Source organism: Sminthopsis crassicaudata, chromosome 4 (genome assembly GCF_048593235.1).
Source record: "Sminthopsis crassicaudata isolate SCR6 chromosome 4, ASM4859323v1, whole genome shotgun sequence".
In the NCBI taxonomy this organism is placed as follows: domain Eukaryota; kingdom Metazoa; phylum Chordata; class Mammalia; order Dasyuromorphia; family Dasyuridae; genus Sminthopsis; species Sminthopsis crassicaudata.
Genome location: NC_133620.1, coordinates 157,931,975 through 157,952,355, shown reverse-complemented (window position 1 = coordinate 157,952,355; position 20,381 = coordinate 157,931,975). Strand labels below are relative to the sequence as shown.

The 20,381-nt window shown below is 34.8% G+C and overlaps 1 protein-coding gene across 2 annotated transcripts in view; it reads left to right on the top strand.

Moving 5' to 3' along the window:
• ABRACL (ABRA C-terminal like) overlaps window positions 1-9,541 on the top strand; it is a 39,826-nt gene extending 30,285 nt beyond the window's left edge. For both annotated transcript variants that reach the window (XM_074309690.1, XM_074309689.1), the window contains exons 2-3: window positions 2,780-2,846; window positions 8,932-9,541. In XM_074309690.1, coding sequence (XP_074165791.1) covers window positions 2,786-2,846; window positions 8,932-9,116 — 246 coding nt within the window. In that variant the 5' untranslated portion in view covers window positions 2,780-2,785 and the 3' untranslated portion in view covers window positions 9,117-9,541. The remainder of the gene's footprint in view (window positions 1-2,779; window positions 2,847-8,931) is intronic.
• Window positions 9,542-20,381: the final 10,840 nt, after the last annotated feature.

The window sequence follows — 20,381 nt, the reverse complement described above, 5'->3', positions numbered from 1 at the left end:
ATCTATTTTCCTTCCTAAATGTTTAAAAATCATCATCTTAATAGTACATGCTAGAATTTTGTTAGGAAGTCAACTTAAACTCACTGGCCAGTGGTATAGAGTATACTTTTTTTTTTTTTTGAAAATTGGTACATTTGCCTTTTTCCATTGATATGGTAGCTCTTCTCCATGATTTATACCAAAACCATAACTAAAAATGAGGAGACTGGGGATTGGGAATGCCTTCTTGTAGAAGTGGAATTTGTCTGAAACTTGAAAGAAGCTAGGGAAGCCAGTGGAGAGAAGGAGGGAGAGAAGGTCATCCAGGGAACATGTTGCCCCAATTATCTAATATCAGTTGATTTCAGAGTTAGAGCTGGAGATGAGGAAGTATAATCACACTGTTTGACTCAGTCTTCCCATCTGTAAAATGGGCTTGAGTAGGAAATGGCAAACCACTCCAATATCTTTACCAAGAAAACCCCAAATGTGACCATGAAATGTCAGAAATGACTGAAGTTTGTATTCAGAGGCAAAAGAAAACCACTAGAACTTCTTGAGAAGGGAGGTGGTGGTGTCAGATATTTGTTTGAGGAATATTATTTTGGCAAGTGCATGGAGAATTAGATGGGCAAGAGGGAGACAAGTTAGAAGACCATGCAATAATAAGACAGAAGTGACAAGAATATAAACCAGGGTGATGGCTGACTAAAAGGCAGGAAGAGACAGACCAAAAGATGTATTAGAGGTAGAACCAACAAGATTTAGCAAGCTGCTTGATATTTGGGTTTAACAAAAGTGACAAGGATGATTTGGTGACTTTAAGAATTGTGGTACTCTCAACAGAAATTGGAAATTTAAGAAGATGACAGAATTTTTGGGAAAAGGTAATGAATATTATTTGAGATATGATGAGTTTCTGCTGCCATTTGGAGGTGTTTATGATTCAGAACTAGAAATCAAGAAAGAGAGTAGGGAATGTATATATATATATAGATAAATATAGATTGGAGAGACTTCTTCATAGAGATGATATTTGAGTGCATGGGAGTTGATGAGATCACCAATACAAAGAGTGTAGAAAGAAAAAAAAGTCCCAAGGCAAAATCCTATAAAGCTATCTGTGCTGATGGGTATGGGGAGGAGGAACAAGACAGGCAGGAGGAAAATGGAAAAGAGGAGTGTCATAAAAACTCAGGAAGAAATGTATAAGGTAGTCAATAATATCAAAATGCTATGGAGGGATTAACCTTGAAGAGAAGAGTTTCAATGAGTTCTGAAGTAGGTTTGAAAGGGTTGAGAAAAATAGTAAAAAATGAAAGAAAATGAATGTACATAGTTTTCTGTGAAGGGACAGATGGTAGGAGCAAGTGAAGGATTTTAAGTGTTGGGAAAGATCTGGGCATATTTGCTAGTAGAAGGGAAGCAATCATTTGGAAAGGCTGAAAATTAGGACAAGGAATAGGATGATTGAAGGGACAAGTTCCCAGCAGTGAAGGAAAAAGATGGGGATCAAAGTTAGCAGTAGGAGAATTGACATTATCAAGGAGGATCAACTCTTCCTCTGAGACTGGATCAAAGGAGGAGAGAGGATGATATGAAAGTGATTTGAAGTCTAGAATTTGGGATATGTTTCTACCACTTTTCCCTCCTGCTGTTTTATTTTCTCATTTGAGTATATCTTCTTGATATACAATACTACACTCTCGGCCCTTTTATCTATTTTGCTTCTTTTGAATAAAATACAACCTTTCATCCTCATAGTCCAGATTTGTCACATCTGAACAGGTTTTAGCAATACCTGTCAGGTCAGATTTATTTCCTTGCAATAAAATCTTGGATTTACTTTTTATATAGTCCATACTTTGTAAATGTATATAAACATCTGAGACTATAAGTATGCATTATGACTCTTCCTAGACATTGCTTTCAGTAATCAGGACTCTTCAGGTTTGTCACACTCATTATTGTCTTTGGTTACTGGATTGGGAGATATATGCTGGTCATTCTTTCCTTCACCTAAACAGCAAGGTTGTACAGTAGATAGAACAATGGACCCGTAGACAGAAAAACCTAAGTTCAGATATAGACTCAGACCTTTACTAGCTGGGTGAATCACTTAGCCTCTGTTAGTGGCAGTTTCCTCTTCTGCAGAATGGGGCTAATAATAAAACTATTTCCTAGAATTGTTATGTAGATAAAATGAGATAATATTTGTAAAGCATTTTGCAAACTTAAAGTTCTATATTAATGCTAGCCATTATTTTCAGCTTATATCTGTTTTGATCAGATCCATAAGACTTCAGATTGATAAATCTTTTCTTCAAAAACATTTTTTTGGAAACATTTTTCTTTAAAATTACATCATTTGTGGTCAAGATTCTGTCTTTGTTTTATCTTAATCCTTGGTCCAGAAATCCAAATCCTATACCCAATGGTCATTTTCTTGACCAAGCAAGCTAGTCATCTCCTACATTCACCTTCCTTTTCTAAAATTCCTCTCTTCAGTTGTCAGTTGTGCCCCTTCTGTTGTGGATTAGTGTTACCATATTTGAGAAATCTCAGGAGACCCTTTGTCTGTCTATACTCCCCTCTTTGGAAAGTTCATGTCAATTAACACATACCTTCCTCAGGACCCCTTATGTAACCCAAGGTAAACGAGTTTTGAGAAGGGAAGGGAAAATCAAAATTATCAAGTGTTTTAGAGGGGAACTACTTTTTGGTTTGATAAGGCGCAGTTGATGTAACATAAAAATGTAACAATGGTAATATTTTTTCTTTTTCTCTCTTTTTTTTTAAGGCCACAATGAATGTGGAACATGAAATTAGCCTCTTGGTTGAAGAAATGCAACGTCTGGGTACAAGAGGTAAAAAGTTGTATTTTTCTTATTATCCCTCACAGCAGGCTAGATCTCCAATTGAGGAAAGGTCACTAGCAGGCATCTAAGAATTGGAGGAGACTAAGCTTGTGGTTCTATAGTCAGTTCATCCCTTCATCTTTTGTTTATTCTTCTGGATGCTCTCTGGAGGCTGTGTTATTGCTATGCCCTCTTTCTGATTTTGGTGGTCAAAAGATATTTCATCCCCTCTGGTGAGCAAGACCATGGACCTTCTTCATCATAGCTTTATTAAAAAAAAAAAAAGGAAATTTGAGTCAGGCCCAAATCTTAGTCAGCTCTACTGTTTGAATTTCTTTACACAACTGAGCTGTTGTTTTACATATTCTAAATGAGGAGAGACCTAAATTGAAATTATACTAAATTGTCTTCATTTTCTCCAAATTCTTGAGTTTTACATAACTGCATATTCATGTACATGGAATCAAAATAAGCTATTTTCCTCTCATATTCTTGTGTAGTTTGTTTTTTTTTTTTTAAATCTGCATTTCCTACAGCTACACACTCATCAGAAGATAATGACATGTAAAATTGGTAGCATTAGGACATTTTCTTTAGTGACAATGAAAGCTACCATTATATGCGAAAATTCAGGTATTCAGTTGGTTCAGATTAGCTATACAAGAGACTGGAAAGCATTTTGAAAATTTTCACTAAGAGTAATATAAATACTTAGCAATTGGGATAATGCAGCCCAACGTTATTTTTTTTTTTTAAATGAGACAAATCCACAAATAGCATAAATTAGCATCTTGGGAAAGTTGTTTTTTGTTTTTGTAGCTTTATCTCTTCTTATTGCTATTTTCTTTGCTTAAGAATAAGAATAAGAATCTTTTGAAATGCCAAAATGCTAAAACTTATCAGTAGCTAGGTTTTGCCAATTTTGCCTCCACAATTTCTTATACTTATTCCCTTCTCTCTATTCATACAATCATTACCTTGCTCATATTAATCCATTACTCAGGCCCTTGTCACTTCTTATTTGAACCTTTGCCATAACCTCCAGGTTACATTTTTTTTCTTCTCTCCAATCAATATTCCACCCACCTGCCAAAATAATCTTTCTAAAGCATATCTCCCTATGAAACTCCTGCTTAAGAAACTTGAGTGGCTTCCTAAAATAAAGTGCAAACTTTGTTTGGCATTTAAAGGCCTTTGCAATCTGGCTCCAGCTTATCTTCCCATGCTTATTGCACATTACTTTCCTTTGCACTCTGTATTCTAGTCGTCCAGGCCTATGTGCTGTTCCCAAGAACTTGGCCTTCCATCTCCTGTCTCTATGCTTTGCCATAAATTGGCTTCCATGTCTGGATTGCAGCTCTTTCTTTTTTTCTGCCTCTTAGATTCCTAGTTTTTTTGAAGGCTCCGTTAATCTGCCATATCCTGCTGAAAACCTTTCCCGATCTCCTTACTTGTCAGTGCTTGCTCCTTCTGTTTCAAATTATCATGTATATATATACTTACATATTTTTATGTTGTTATCACTCCCTCCACTGCCATACCTGCCCACCACCTATGAATGTAAACTATGCAGACTTCTTGAGTTCAAGAACTGTTTTTTTATTATCTTTGTGCCTTACCCATATAAGGCATAGCAAGTATTTAGAATGGATTGAAAGTGAATGTAATTAGTTTGGATTAGAAATTTATTGCCCCCTATTATGTCTGCTCTGATCATTTTGTTCCTTGTTGATTTACTTGGCCTCAATTTACAGATCAACACTTCTCTCATCCTCCTTGAGGTAACCCATTGAAAAAAAATAGACATTTTTTGACTAGTTTGTAAAAGTATGATCAACCAGGTGAAAATGATCTATTATTCAACAAAACAAGTAGACTACATACAATGTGCTCAGAATTGTGCTAGGTGCTATACAGAAGATGTTCGTTGTCTAATTGAAAGACTTAACAACATGAAATAATCCAGAGAACAATTAAATGAGAAACTATATGCAATTGGGATTCTGAAAAGGAGGATTTTTCATGGAAACTAGAGAAGTCAGGGAAAGCTTTATGAAGCAGATGGGACTTCAGCTGGGTCTTGAATTATGGGTAAGATTTGGAGATAGGAGGGTCTGTTATGTGAGCAGAATAACATGAGTCAATATTTGAGAATGAATCAAGTGTGGAGCAAAGACAAGGAGAGAGAAACAATTAAAATATGGAAAAGAGGTTTTTTTTGGTCCTCAAACTGTGTTTTATTGTTTAAAAAAAAAAAACCAGCCAGCCAACCAATTTGGCATTTTACAGTGATATTTTCAGTCTCTCACTTTTGGCCCTCTCCTGCATCCCCATTTTTCCCCAGGTTCTGCTGTAACACATTACTCTCCCAGTAAAAAAGAACCAAGTATAACCCTCTAAGTAGCACTATTTTCTGTTTGTTTATTGTTGTTGTTGTTATTTTTAACTCAAAGATTGAAGATATCATGGTATAGAAGTGGAAAGAGCTCTGGAAATCTGGGTTTTAAATCTTGCCTTTGGTGGTAACTATTAGGGTGGTTTGGGCAATTTATACCTCAGATTTCTTAACTGTAAAAGAAGAGAGTTGAACTAGACTGTCCCTAAGGTTCTTTCCACCTCAAAATACTATGATCCATGATAGATATAATCCTTTCTCATCAGAAAGATCTGTAGGGATCCTTAGTAGTGTTTCTTGGCTACATTAAATTGTGTTGAAAATCTGACTTCTTTAATGCCTTTATCATAATATACTGCCTTTATACTGCATAGGAAAACTGAGCATGCACACATTTCTTTTTGCTATCACCTGGCCTAGTTGTAAGTATAATTTAAAATAGCCATCAAAATATTTGAAGCAAAAAAATAAGCTACTGACCTGTTATTGGTTACTATTTAAGTTGGAGAATATTTTTTGAGGGCTTTTTATTTTAAATCATAAATCTCAGTTACTCTGTGTATATTTTGATTTTCTTTTTAAAAAATAATTTATTTATTTTTAATTCACAATGCTTTATGAATCATGTTGGAAGAGAAAAATCAGAACAAAAGGGAAAAACCATGGGAGAGGAAAAAAAAAAAAGAAAAAAGAAGCTTGTGTTGTTTTACATTCAATCTCCATAGTTCTTTTTCTGGATGCAGATGGCATTTCCTGTCCAAAGACTATTGAATTTGCCTTGAAAGGTTGAAGAATTTTTAAAAATCCATGCTGTGATTTACAAAGCTAGGTCATCTGAAGATGATGATGGCAGGAGAACTGACAGTGCTGGAGACATTCTGGGGCTTGAGGAGAGGGAACAAACTTTTTTCCCTTTTTTTTTAAATTAAAGCTTTTTATTTTCAAAACATATACATAAATAATTTTTCAACATTGGCTTTTACAAAACTTTGTGTTGCAAATTTTCCCTTCCTTCCCCCCCCCCACTTCCTCCCCTAGATGGCAAATAATCCAATATATGTTAAACATATTAAAATATATGTTAAAGAGGGAACAAACTTAAGGCAAAAGACAACAAACAGTCTTTCAGACAACTTATGGGTCAAATTTAACAGGATTGTCAACTCTAGCTAATAATGTAATTAGAATTACTGTAGTACTCTATTATTCTCTATTATTTAGACAGTTCTATTGTTTATCCCATTGGATCCTCACCCTGTGAAGTAGGTGTTGTTATTCCTATTTTTCAGATGAAGAAAGAGGCTTGAGAAATCAAGTTAGTTGTCCAGAGTTACATAACTTGTTAGCGTCTAAAGCAAAATATGACCTCAGCCCATCTAATCAAGCAAACCAGCAAAGAATGGTAGGGAGCATTGCAGAAGAGAAGGCAGTAGTTCATAGGGATTAGAACACAGGATAATTTAAATAAATTAAGGTTCTAATAAAGATAATATTTGAATTATGTTAAAGGATCTTAACTTAGATCTTGAAGATAAAAGTCTATTTTACTGGCAAACTTTACCCTAAGTACTTTCTTTTACTATGTACATTATCGTTTCATAATTGACCTTACATTTTAAGAATAGGAGATATATTTTCATGTATGTCACTGGTTTTTGGAATAATCAGCATCAGCTAAGCATTCAACAACATTTACCAAGTGTCTTTATCATAACTTCATCATTTTATACTGATACTTGTTTAGATCATTGGCATTTCTATTCCACATGGAAGAGTAATTGAAAAATGGCTTTCACTTTTGTTTTCTTTAAGAAATGAGATTCTAGACCTCTGAGTCCAGGTAGTCAGTCTTGGATTAATGGGACATTAATGATTGGTCTCCTTACCTCAAATCTCTCCCCACTCCAGACCTTCTTTCAATTGGCTATCAAATTGTTTTCTTGCCTTATTAATAAACTCTGGGGGCTTCCCACTGACTGACTGCAGGATAAAATGTAAAATTCTTTGATTTTTTTTTTTTAGTCTCTTTTCATAACCTGACCCTTTTCTCTCTTTTCAGTCTTTTTACACTTTACTTTGTTCCATGTATTCTGCGATCCAGTAACTTTGGTCTCTTTGTTGTTTGTCATACAAGATATTCCCGTCTCCTCCTCCTGAACCTTTTCATAGGCTATAATTCATGCACTGAATTGTCTCTTTCCTCACCTCTATCTTCCCTCAAGTTTCAGCTAAAATGACACCTTCTGTCATTTCTGTAAGAAACCTTTCCTAGATCATTTAAATATTAATACTTTTTCCTCTGAGTTTTCTCTATGCCTTGTTTATCTATCTATCTATCTAGTTATTTTTTTTTTAATGTGTTGCCTTCCCCTTTAGATTGTCTTCCTTGGTAACCCTGGTACTTAACATAGTGTCTGGCACATAGTAAGCACTTAATAAATACTTGTTAGCTTTGTAGGCTTGACTTTTTTTTTTTTTTAGGCTGGGGTTAAGTGACTTGCCCAGGGTCACACAGCTAGGAAGTATTAAGTGTCTGAGACCAGATTTAAACTCGGGTCCTCCTGAATTCAAGGCTGGTGTTCTACTCACTTCACCACCTAGCTGCCCCTAGGCTTGACTTTTTAATAATGTGTGAGATTTTGTCTAAATGTTTTGTTCCATTCTTGAGTCAAGTGGCATGAAAACAAATGATTATAGATAATAACTTTTTACTTTTTAAATTTAGTGTAAGTGTTACTTCTGCCAAGTTGAAACCCTCTCTGTCATTTCTGGTTAATTTAATGAACTATTATGGCCAAAAAATAATCATCACCCAGTGGCCAGACCCTTGGGGGATATCAGTTACTCTGAGTTAATGAGGCTGATCCTTGGATGATAGAGTGGGCACTTGACTTCATGTCTTTCCAACTCAGGAGTACTTGTTGGTGCTTCATTGGCATAGACCGTGCCACAAAGTGGAGACTTCTTGTGAAAGAATAATAAAAATAATACAGTAAATATTCGTTAAGTGCCGGCTATGTAGGAAGCATTATGTTTCTTAAATACCTCCTTGAAAATATTCTTTTGTAATGAGATGATTGAGGCCAATTCCAATGATCTTGTGATGAAGAGAGCCATCTACACCCAGAGAGGAAGCTGTGGAAACTGAGTGTGGATCATAACATAAAATTCTCACTCTTTTTGTTGTTGTTTGCATTTTGTTTTCTTTCTCATATTTTTTCTTTTTGATCTGATTTTTCTTGTGTAGCACAATAATTGTATAAATATGTATACATATATTGGATTTAATATATTTTAAAACATATTTAATATATTTTGGATTATTTGCCATCTAGGGGAAGGGGTGAGGGGAAGAGAGGGAAAAATTTGGTACACAAAGGTTTTGATTGAAAAAATATTGAAAAATTATCCATGAATATTAATAAAATAATAAAATTTTTTGAAAAGAAAATATTCTGTTGTAATTGTGCTGGTTGGCACATATGGCAAGTATAAAGTATGCATGCTTTTTTTTGGGAAATGAAGTGAGTGTATATATTCATTGTTCTTGTAGTTCATTTGAAAATTCATTTAGGAGATTGCATTAACTTTTATAGTATAACATGGATTAATTTATAGACAATGCATATTAAAGATTATATCATTCCTTCATAGATGAAGTCAAGAAACTCACTGCTCACTTTATATTATACTGACTAGGTGCTGATGGAAAGCTAAGTGTCAAGTTTGGGGTGCTTTTCCAAGATGACAGGTGTGCTAATCTGTTTGAAGCCCTCGTGGGGACCCTCAAAGCAGCCAAACGTCGGAAGATTGTAACTTATGAAGGAGAACTGCTCTTACAAGGTGTCCATGATAATGTTGAAATTGTATTGCTTCAAAATTGATATGATTTGTGTATTTTCGGGGCATTGTTATTTTTGTTTTTGGTAAACTATGAATAGGATTCTTAATTGAAAGAAAAACATCAAAGTGTTTACTGTATTTTTCTATTTTGTAATCAAAAGACTTGTATTTTGGAAGACGGTTCTTTTTGTACTCCTTAGAACATGTCAGTGTATTGCATCACAGTATAAAAAAATAACTATTGCTTTTCTCAGGAATACATTTTGAAAACATTGGAGATGAAATTTGTGCGTTTGTGTGTGTGTGTTTTTTTGGTTTTTTTTTTTGGTGGGAGTGTTTTGTTTTAGAAATCCATTCTTAAAATAAATTTGATGTTATTGCCATCATGTGAAAGCAACAAATAATGGTGATTTACCTAATTTGATGACAAATATCTACAATTAATATGTAATAAAGCCATTTACATCACTTTAGTGTTGCCTTCTTTATGTTTAAATGTATTTCTGCATTTCATAAAATAATTCTATGAAAGTAAAGTCAAAGAAAATACTCTTAAACCATTGGCTTTTAATTTTTAATGGTTTAATGTCAATTGGCCAGATAACATTTGGAATATTGTCTTCAGTTCAGTGCTAAATTTCTGAAAGGGAATAGAGAATATACAGAAAAGAACAGCCAGGTATGGTGAAAGACTATGGGGTCATGCCAAACAAGAATAACTTGAAGGAGCTAAAAGAATTCATTTTGTGGGCTTTATTTGTTTTATTTTTTGTGAGGTAGTTCAGTTTATGTGACTTGCCTAGGATCACACACCTAATAAGTGCTAAGTGTCTGAGGCCAAATTTGAAGTCCGGTCTTCCTTGGCCTTCTATATACTATACTTCTATCTGGAAGATTTCAGAGAAACTTGATAAAAAAAATTTTTTTTCATTATCGCTAGAACTATTTATTTAGTAGTTTATTTTTCCTTAGTTACATGAAAAACTTTTTTTTTAATTTTTAAAATTTTTTTTTATAATATTATCCCTTGTATTCATTTTTCCAAATTATCCCCTCCCTCCCTCTACTCCCTCCCCCCAATGACAGGCAATCCCATACATTTTACATGTGTTACAATATAACCTAGATACAATACATGTGTGTAAATACCATTTTCTTGTTGCACAATAAGCATTAGATTCCGAAGGTACAAGTAACCTGGGCAGACAGACAGTAGTGCTAACAATTTACATTCACTTCCCAGTGTTAACTTCTGGGTGTAGTTGCTTCTGTCCATCATTGATCAACTGGAAGTGAGTTGGATCTTCTTTATGTTGAAGATTTCCACTTCCAACTTGATAAAAATTTTAAAGTGTTCGAACGATTGATCAAATAGAAGAAAGTTTAGATTTATTCTTCTTGGTCTTAAAAGTAATAAGTGGAATATGGAAAGAAACAAATAGATTTGATATAATTTTTTTTTTTTATTCTAACAGGTTGTTTTGTTTTTTTTTTTTTTTTTTTTTTTTGGTTTGGTTTTGGTTTTCTCTCTTTTTTTTTTCCCCTGAGGCTGGGGTTAAATGACTTGCCCAGGGTCACACAGCTAGGAAGTGTTAAGTGTCTGAGACCAGATTTGAACTTGGGTCCTCCTGAATTCAAGGCTGGTGCTCTATCCACTACGCCACCTAGCTGCCCCCCTGGTTTTGGTTTTGAGGTACCTGGTGGCACAATGGATAGAACATGGGAATTACAAGCAGAAAGATCAGAGTTCAGACTCTGCCTTAGACTCTTACTAGATATGAAATCCTGGAAAATAATTTAGCCACTGACTTTCTCAGTTTCATCTGTAAAAATGGAAATAATAATAGCATCTAAGTTCTGGGATTATTGTGAGGATAAAAAGAGATAATATTTGTAAAATACTTTGCAAACCTTAAAGCATTATATGTGTACTAGTTGTTGTTGTTATTGTTATTACAATTATTATCACAGCTATGACAAGAAGTGGTCTGCCTTGGAAGAAAATTAGTTCTCCTTCACTTGAGACACTTTACTTGTCTAGTATAGATTAATCTTAATGATGAGTGAGCTTTCCTTACAACTGAGATTTCTATTGACCAGCTGATGATTCCATTAAGTATTTTTTGATTGACTATTTTTTTAGTATTAGAATGCAAAAGTATAAAACAAGATCCCTGTCCTTATGGATCTTGGATTATAGCTAGAAAGAAAAGAAAAACCAGACTATTAGAAAACAATACAAAATATTTCTATGGAGCATATTGCAATGGAAACAGTATCAGAATGACTCAGAAAGCATCATGATATTAGTCATCATGATACAGACTTATTTATACAAGTTCTCAGTTCAATACTCCTAGGTTCCAAGTCTTTTTGTGGCCCTCCCTCCCTCTTTCCCACCACTTATAACAGATATCCTTTTTTTATTTTATTTTATTTTTTTATCTGTTATGGCCTGATACAATTCCATGGCAAAAAGCATAGAAATTATAGCTGCACAGTCTCAGCCCCAGGACCTATTCCTCTCATACTCTCACAAATTTAGGCTTAAGCGCCTTAAAAGCCCTAAACAATTGGCTTTCATACTGGATATATTTTGACTTTACTCACAAATCTACTCTTCCTTGCATACAGTGATTACCCCAGTTTCTAATTATATCTATACATTTACATTAAGGAAAAAAATGAGCATTTCTTACACATTTTATAAATATTTTCCCATTTAATCCTCACAACCCCAGGAAATAGGTGCTATTGTTTTCTCCATTTTACAGTTGAGAGAGCTGAGGCAAAGACAGGCTAATTGTCTTGCCCAGGATTACACAGCTAGTAAGTGTCTGAGATCAACTTTGAACTCTGGATTTCCTGACTCTAGACCCATCATTTTATCTAGCTCTCTCAACTCACTAGACATTACTTTTAATTAACCATTCCCTTTCCCTAACATCATCAGTCACTCAAAGCCCAACATTGGTATCAACAACTTTATCAGCACTGTTCTCTGCTATTTCACATTTCACACTAATATCGAGTGACTAGTTTCCAACTACACACACTGATTACCAGCATGAGGATAGGATGAAGGGGATGGGAGTGGGGAATGGGAGAACACAATGGGCCATGTGGAGGTGATAATCTATAGCTACAAGAAGCTAAATAGAAGTTAGTGCTCTGTACCTCAACTTATAGCTGCCAGGACCAGCTAGGTGATGCAGTGCTGGACCTGGAGTCAGGAAGACTCATCTTTCTGAATTGAATTCTGGTCTCATATACTTAGTGTAACCTGGGCAATTCACTTAACCTTGTTTATGTCAGTTTCCTCATCCTTAAAATGAGCTGGAGAAGGAAGGGGCAAATCACTCAATACCTTTGTCAAGAAAATCTCAAATGAGTTCATGACGACCCTATTGGATATAACTAAAACACCTGAACAACAAACAATACTTGCCATCTCTTTAAAGTCAAGCCTGTTACCCATGTATATATCTTGTAAATAAAAAGCTATAATAATAAAAAAAAAAAAGAGTGAAAAAAAATAAAGTCAAGCCTACAAGCATGTATGGGAAATTCACAACTTCTATGAGCCTCAGATTCCACAACTGTAAAGTGAGAATGATACTACTTGCAACCTCACAGGAGTTGATTCCAAAAAAGTGATTAATAAAGTCATAAGGTACTGTATACATATGAGTAATTATATTTCTTAAATGTCATCTTGAAAACATTATTGAATATTAGTACAAGCACTGTTTTATAATCATTTACAGCAATAAAATAAAAATTGTTTCCTTTTTTTCCCTTGTCTGCTACTTGCCCTGCTTCTCCTTCCAGAACTGTTTCCTTATAACAAGTGTGTGTGTGTGTGTGTGTGTGTGTGTGTGTGTGTGTGTATATACATGTATCTAAAAATATATATATATACACACATATATATGCATGCATGTATATATTTATGCAAACACACATATGATGTCAGACAAAACAAATCAGATTGGTCATGTCTAATAATGCATATCTGTTTTTGTTTTTCTAGTCTATCACCAGTCTGCCATAGAGTGCATGTAATTTTTTATCCTCAGTTTTTTGAAGTCGTGATTCATTGTTGCTTTAGTCAATATTCTAAAGTCAAAGAAGTACTTTCTATGATATTGTTAAGCTCATTGAGTAAATTTTCCTGGTTCTTGTGCAGCAGTTCAATATAAGCTTCTCAGATCTTTCAGATTCCTTTCTTCTTCCAATGGTGCAATAATATTTTATTATACTCATACATCATAGTTTGCTCATCTATTCCCCAAATGAGAAATACCTATTTTGTTTTCTTTGCTCTGACAAACAGTTCTGCTATAAAAATTATTATACAAAGTGGTCTTCTCTCTCTATCCTTGACCTACTTGGAGAATGTGCTTAATAAAAATATCTGTGCATCCAAGGGTAAGTAGAGTTTAGTGACTTTTTTTGGGTATAATTGGGTATAATTGGCAAATTTTTTTGCAGAGTAGTTGAACCAGTTCACTGCTCTATGGATAGTGCAGTAGTGTATCCGTCCTTCTACATCTTCAACAACTGCTGCTTTCCTGATATTTTTGTCAGTCCTTTGGATGTGAGGAAGAACCTGAGGTAATTTTAGCTTTTATTTGTTTTATCAATGACTTGAACTTTTTTTTGCTTATGATTGTTAATGTCATCCACTTCTTTGAAAATGACCTGTTCATAACTTTTGGCTCTTTATCTGTTGTTATAGTTAATGAAATTGTGTGGTTTCATAATGTGAGCCAGGAAACAAACATTTACCATCCCAGACACTGTGCCTGGGTATATGAAGATGTCTTGTTCATATGTGATGTGATATATGAAGATATATCTAGATACATGAAGAAAGACAAAAACACCCCTGATTATAAAGAAGTTCATGTTCTAACAAGAGAGACAAACAAAAATAAATAGATAGGTGGAAAGTAATCTCTTGGGGGAAGTCACTAGTAATTGGGGCCGGGGGTGGGGGGAGGGAAGGAAACCAGGAAAGGCTTCCTTCAGAAGAGTGAACTGAAAGCTGAAGGATGCCAGTCTCAAAGTAAGAGGGAGAGCATTCCAGGAATTGCATCTAGATAAGAGATGGAGGAGATGAGGCTGGGATAGAAATTGAAGAAGCAAGGATTGATTCATAAGGAAGTAAAATGAGAATTAAGCCAACAATAATAATGGCTTGCATATATATAGTACTTTAAGATTTGCAAAGTACTTTTACAAATATCTCATTTTATTCTCACAACAACTCTATGAACTAGCAAATAGATCAAATTACTTGTACAAGGTCTAACAGTAAGGTCTGAGATTGGATTTGAACTTAAGTCTTCTGTGTCAAGGTCCAGCATTCTATCAGAGTGATGAGAGTCACAATATGAGCAGTGATTTAGGGGGAGAGTTAGTGATCATGCAATATTTTTGTGACAGTAAATATACTAGCATAGCTCTAGATTAAGGAGGACTTTGAAAGTCAGGTGTAAGAGTTTGGATTTACAGTAAGGGAGTAAGGCACCATTGTAAATTCACGAACAGGTAATAAGTGGACAATAACATAAATACATAAAAACATATGATAAGTATTCACTTTGTGTTAGGCACAGCAAAAGGGCAGCTCTCTAGCCTCAATTTACTTAATAGTATTTTTTTCAATTACATGTAAAGATAGTTTTCAAAATTCAATTTTTGTAAGATTTTGAATTTCTCTTCCTCTTTCCTTTACTTCCTCCCCTCCCTAAGCAAGCAATCTAATTACTTCTCTGCCCTCAAAGTGCTTATCTCCTTTCTAATGGAGGAAGATAATATATTAAGGTAATTGAAAGGTTGGAGTGGGAGGGAGAAGATACCCACAAAAGGTCATAACAGCAGTTGTCAGAAGCGCACTGTTAAGGGGAATAAAGGAGGAACAGCCACAGACTGAACTAATCAATGGGATGAGGAGGCAGGAGCACAAAGATGTTCTAGTGTGAAAAGTTTCAGAGTGGGAAGGTAGTTGAGGAATTGAGAGAAATGATTCATTGAAGATTCTTACTCAATTCTAATCAGTTTTAGTTCATTATGATTTTATAAGGGGCAATGATTGTTAGTAATTGTTTTAATTTATTTATCTAATATTACATAAGCAGTTTATCATTTAGTAAAAGGTATAAGAATAAGCAATATATCCATATCCATACTAGCAATATATCCATAAATCATAGGAATAACAGGAATAAATTATATAAATTTTTATAATATTCTAAGGATCTTATAATAAGCTTCAAACTTTGTTAAATTTATTTTTTATTAATTAAAGCTTTTTGTTTTCAAAATATATGCATGGATAATTTTAAACATTCACCTTTCAAAACCTTGTATTCCCAATTTTTTTCTTCCCTTCCACCTCCTCTGCTAGATGGCAAGAAATCCATTATATGTTAAACATGCACAATTCTTCTATATATATTTCCACAATTATCATGTTGCACAAGAAAAGTCAGATCAAAAGGGGAAAAATGAAGGAAAAAAATGCAAGCAAACAACAAAAAGAGTGAGAATGCTATATTTTGATCCATACTCAGTTCCTACAGTCTTTTTTCTGGGTACAGATGACTCTCTTCATCACAGGACCATTGGAACTGGCCTAAATCATCTCATTGTTGTTAATCAAATTTTTTTTGTTAATTTGGTTATCAATATAGTCAATTAAGTTAATAGTTTTCCTAATATTGAACCAGTCCTGCATTCCTGATATAAATTTTACTTGATCTCTTTGCTAACATTTTACTTAAGACTTTAAATCATCTCATTGTTGAAAAGAGGCATGTCCAGTAGAATTACTCATCATATAATCTTGCTGTTGCTGTCTACAATGATCTCCTGGCTCTGCTGACTTCACTTAGCAGCAGTTCATGCAAGTCTCTCCAGGCCCTGCTGATTGTTTCATATACAACAATAGCATTCTACAACATTCATACACCCATAACTTATTCAGCCACTGTCCAATTGATGGCCATCCACTCAGTTTTCACTTTCTTGCCACTACAAAAAGAAGTCTCTAACTTTAATGTAATATTCATTATTTGCTACTAGCTTTGGAGCTTATTTGCACAACCACAGGAATGCTGGCAAAGTGGAACCATCCTGTGACCATGACCAAACCAAGCATGGGTGATAACATGGAATGGAAAGTTTCTCTCTCCTCTTCCATCTCCCTCCCTTCCATATATTCTTGGAGTGTGTATATAGCTGGTACCATCTCCTCCTGTCTATTTTAAGGAGAAACCCATCCATCTATATTGAAGGAATAATTGATAAGGCTTTAATGACTGATGTGGTTATAGTAAGGAGAATGGGGATAACCATAACTTCAAGCTTGATTGGGAGGAGTTATACCATTGGGAGACTAGAGAATGAAGTGTTGAAGGAAGAACTGGTTCAACAGAGATGATGATGATTGTTGTGACTATCATTTTCTTTCTTTCTCATAATAATTAAATTAATAGAATATATAAGAGCCTACCCTGACAAAATCAGAAACCCAATTTTATTTCAGTGAAAAATTTCAGGAAAAAGTAAATGGTCTGTTGAACTTTTTTTTTTCTGAGAAATTTGGCAAGAGATTTAGGTCAGAGAGCTTACATTTTCAGTAATAAGCTGGAAATTATAAACACCTACATGGTATGAATGAATAAAACCATCCAAGCTTGAAAATTTATAATCTGATAACCAACCACTAATGTGATGCTGCGGGTGCAGCAGCTTGGTGGCACAATGCATAGACCTATCATCAGAAAGACCCATCTTATTGAGTTTAAATTTGACTCAGATACTAAATAGTTGGGTGATCCTGGGCAAATCACTTAACCCTGTTTGCCTCAGTTTCCTCATCTGTGAAATGAGCTGGAGAAAGAAATGGCAATCAGCCTAGTATCTTTGTCAAGAAAATACCAAATGGGGTCAGGAAGAGTTGGATATGACTGAAACTACAGAATAACAACAAATGTAGAATGTGTGCATACAAAATAATTTTGGGGTTTTTAATAATTATCTGTAATTTTGTTAGAATTGGGATATCCTGGTGTGGAAAATCCCTCCAGTTGTAGATCTATAACTCTTTTTCATTTTGCAGTCTTAGAGTTTCTTGGGCATAATGAGAAAGTAAGTGATTCCCCTTTGGTCACATAACTAGTATATATTAGAAGCATATTTTAATGCAACTTTTATTGACTCAAAATCCAATCCTGCTGGTCTCAGACACTTAACACTTCCTAGCTGTGTGATTCTGGGCAAGTCATTTAACCCCAATTGCCTCAGGAAAAAAAAATCCAATCCTGTATCCACTAAGCCATATTATTTTTTTAGATGCATTTTGAAAATTTTGTCAGATTTGTTCCTCTGGCTCCAAGACTTTATAAGTTCCTTACTAGAGAATTTGTATATCTTATGTATAGTGTACAGAGATATCATGATATATGGAAAGCATAATAATAACTTTGAAATCAGAGAATCTAGACTCACATCTTGCTTCAAAATGGCTTCTGGTACAGTGAAAAGGGCCTTGAATTTGGAATTGAAAGACTTAGTACCTGTGTGATGTTAGACAATTTTCATGAGCATCAATTTATCATCTATAAAATGAGGCAGTTGGACTAGAGAACTTCTGAGAGCCTATTCCAGCTAGAGATTATGATCCCATGTTATATACACAATCCATAAAAGGATATATACCTTCACATAAAATGAGAGATGTCATTATTGATAAATGTCATCACAGCAAAATTCTGCACATGAAGTTTATGCAACACAACTGATAACTCTAGTTTATCATATCTACATGATTGGTCTCCCTGGAAACTGATGAAAATTTTTTTCTGCATATAATTACCAGCCTGTATCCAAAGTTCCATTCCAGTTGCTGCAAATTCAGCCATCTTTTGGCAGTCTGGAGTCACAAACTTAAAAGCTGTATATAAATTCCTACTTTTTTGAATGATTATTTAGCTCTTATGAACCAGATTTCTCTGATTCTTGACTTAATCCCTATAGATCTAGAAAATATAGTGGAAAGAGTGCTGGGCTCTGTAGGTCTTAGTTCAAATCTTAGCACTTCTACTTATTACCTGTGTGAAATTAGCAAATCATTTGATTCTTTCCTCATTTGTGAATCTCAGCCATTGTTCCCTGAGATCTCAAGAAACAGAACCTCACATGTAGCTGTTCTAACTATGGGGTTTATTAGTAGCACACAAACTAAGGTGGTAGCCAAGGGATCATTATCTTAGCTCATTTCTTGCATCCTGGAGTTCAGTTGTTTGACTCTGCTCTTGACAGGGATTTCAGCACATCTTTAAGAGAAACCAGGCCTGCCCAGAACTACAGGCTAGATTGAGTGACTAGAGAGAATTAAGCAGGTTTTTATAACTGGGGTGGACCAAGGAAGAATAATACTTTTAACAAATGTAACAATATAATGTGAGGAAATGTAAGTATCTTTAAATATACTAATCAGCAGAATGGTCAGATAAGGTTAGTTAAGGAGGTAATAGAATTCTTCTAAGGCTAAGAGCATCCATTCATGTATTCATCAATCATCCTAGATATTTTTGTTTCTCATTTTGGAGAAGGGGTACAGTCTAGTCAGATTGCATCAGGAGAATATGGAATAGATGCTCTTAAAAATATCTTCATTTCTAAATCTATGGTCTCATAATATAGATATGAGGTGCAACTCCAAGAGGATGAGGCAAGTTTTTATGTTTGATAGAATTAGTCATCTTGCTTATTTATTTATTGAATATAAAGGTGGGGAAAGGAGCTAGACCTATGATTTCATTGGTATAAGGAGCTTGGGGGAGAAAATCCCCAGTCTCAGTGCAGAGCCGCACTTTCTCTTCAAATTTTAGTTTTAGAGATCAGCCTAGAGCACGGAGAGATGACTTGCTCAGTGTCCCAGCCAGAGGCAAGACTTGAATCCAAGTCTTATTGACATTGAGTCCAGTTCTCCATTGACATTATATAATGTACCAAAAGATTGAGAGGAATCTCTTACTCTTTTCTGTTTCATAGTTGAATTTTTGGGAATTTCCTCCCCTCTTAGAAATAAGAAATTATCCTTATGGGAAATAGAGAACTTCAATAAATCTTATATGATAAAACAAAAACAAAAACAAAACCTGTTATTCATTTTGTGGTACTGAAAATTTGTTTGATTGTTTAAGAAAGCTTGAGGAATCCATTCTAGACTAGGCCAGTAATTAACTTCTGAACTTCAATTTATGGAGATAAGAGTCTTGTTAGCATCAGTAAGCTGCTTATTGCATTTATTGCTGCTATTTAGATGTTTCTTTTAAAAGGTAATTAAATCTAAAGTAATAGGCCTTAATTTCACTCTCTAGGACCACATAAAATAAATTTAATTCCTTTTCACTTGATAGCTCTTTATGTATTTGAAGTGCAATCGGGTGGCCCTATCTTCTCTTATCCAGGTTAAACATTCTTATTTCCCTGAACTGATCTTCATTTAATATAGTTGCACTCATTCATTCATTCATTCATTCAACAAATTTATTGAGCACATGCCATATGCAAAACATGCTTCTAGTCATCATGGATAGTTGCCAGATTGTTATTTGCCATTAATTTTTAAAGAGGACCAATGATATCATGAGGTGATAACTTACTCATGAATTGGATTTAAGCAAGACAGTTTCACAAAGTCATCAGCCTTTCTCTCTCCTCCATTTACTGAAGTTCAATGGCAAGACAAAAATCAGGAAGATGGATGATGGCCCAGGATACTTTTGATATCTTTGACCTCTGATCAAATTCTGAGGGTCTGTTTCATCCACCTCCATGGTAGTGGGAACAAATTATTCCCATTTGCTCATTCCATTGAGGAAAGTCTTCACATGCTAGGGGTAGACATCCCCCTAAATCAGTGACAGGTTTGAGGCTCCTTAGTTTAGCTTATCTGGGGTGCAGGTTATAGCTTCTTGGAGACATAGGTAAAAGTTGGGTGAAAGATGGACATCAAAGGTGGATGATCAGCCCTGAAAAGAGTTTGTAAAGCTCTCACATCAGAGATGTTAGCCTTCCCTTAATACTTCATACACCCTAACCATGTGAAATAAAAAAAAGAGTAAGACATCTTATCTACCTGCCTTCATGGAGCTAACTACTGGATCAGGGAGGGTGATGAGGCAATTAATGGAAGTGTGTGTTCCTATGCTTTGAGAGTGTAAAGGGCTAGAACTGAGCAATGCACTTGGATAATGGAGCACGTGAGACTAATTGCCAATAGGACA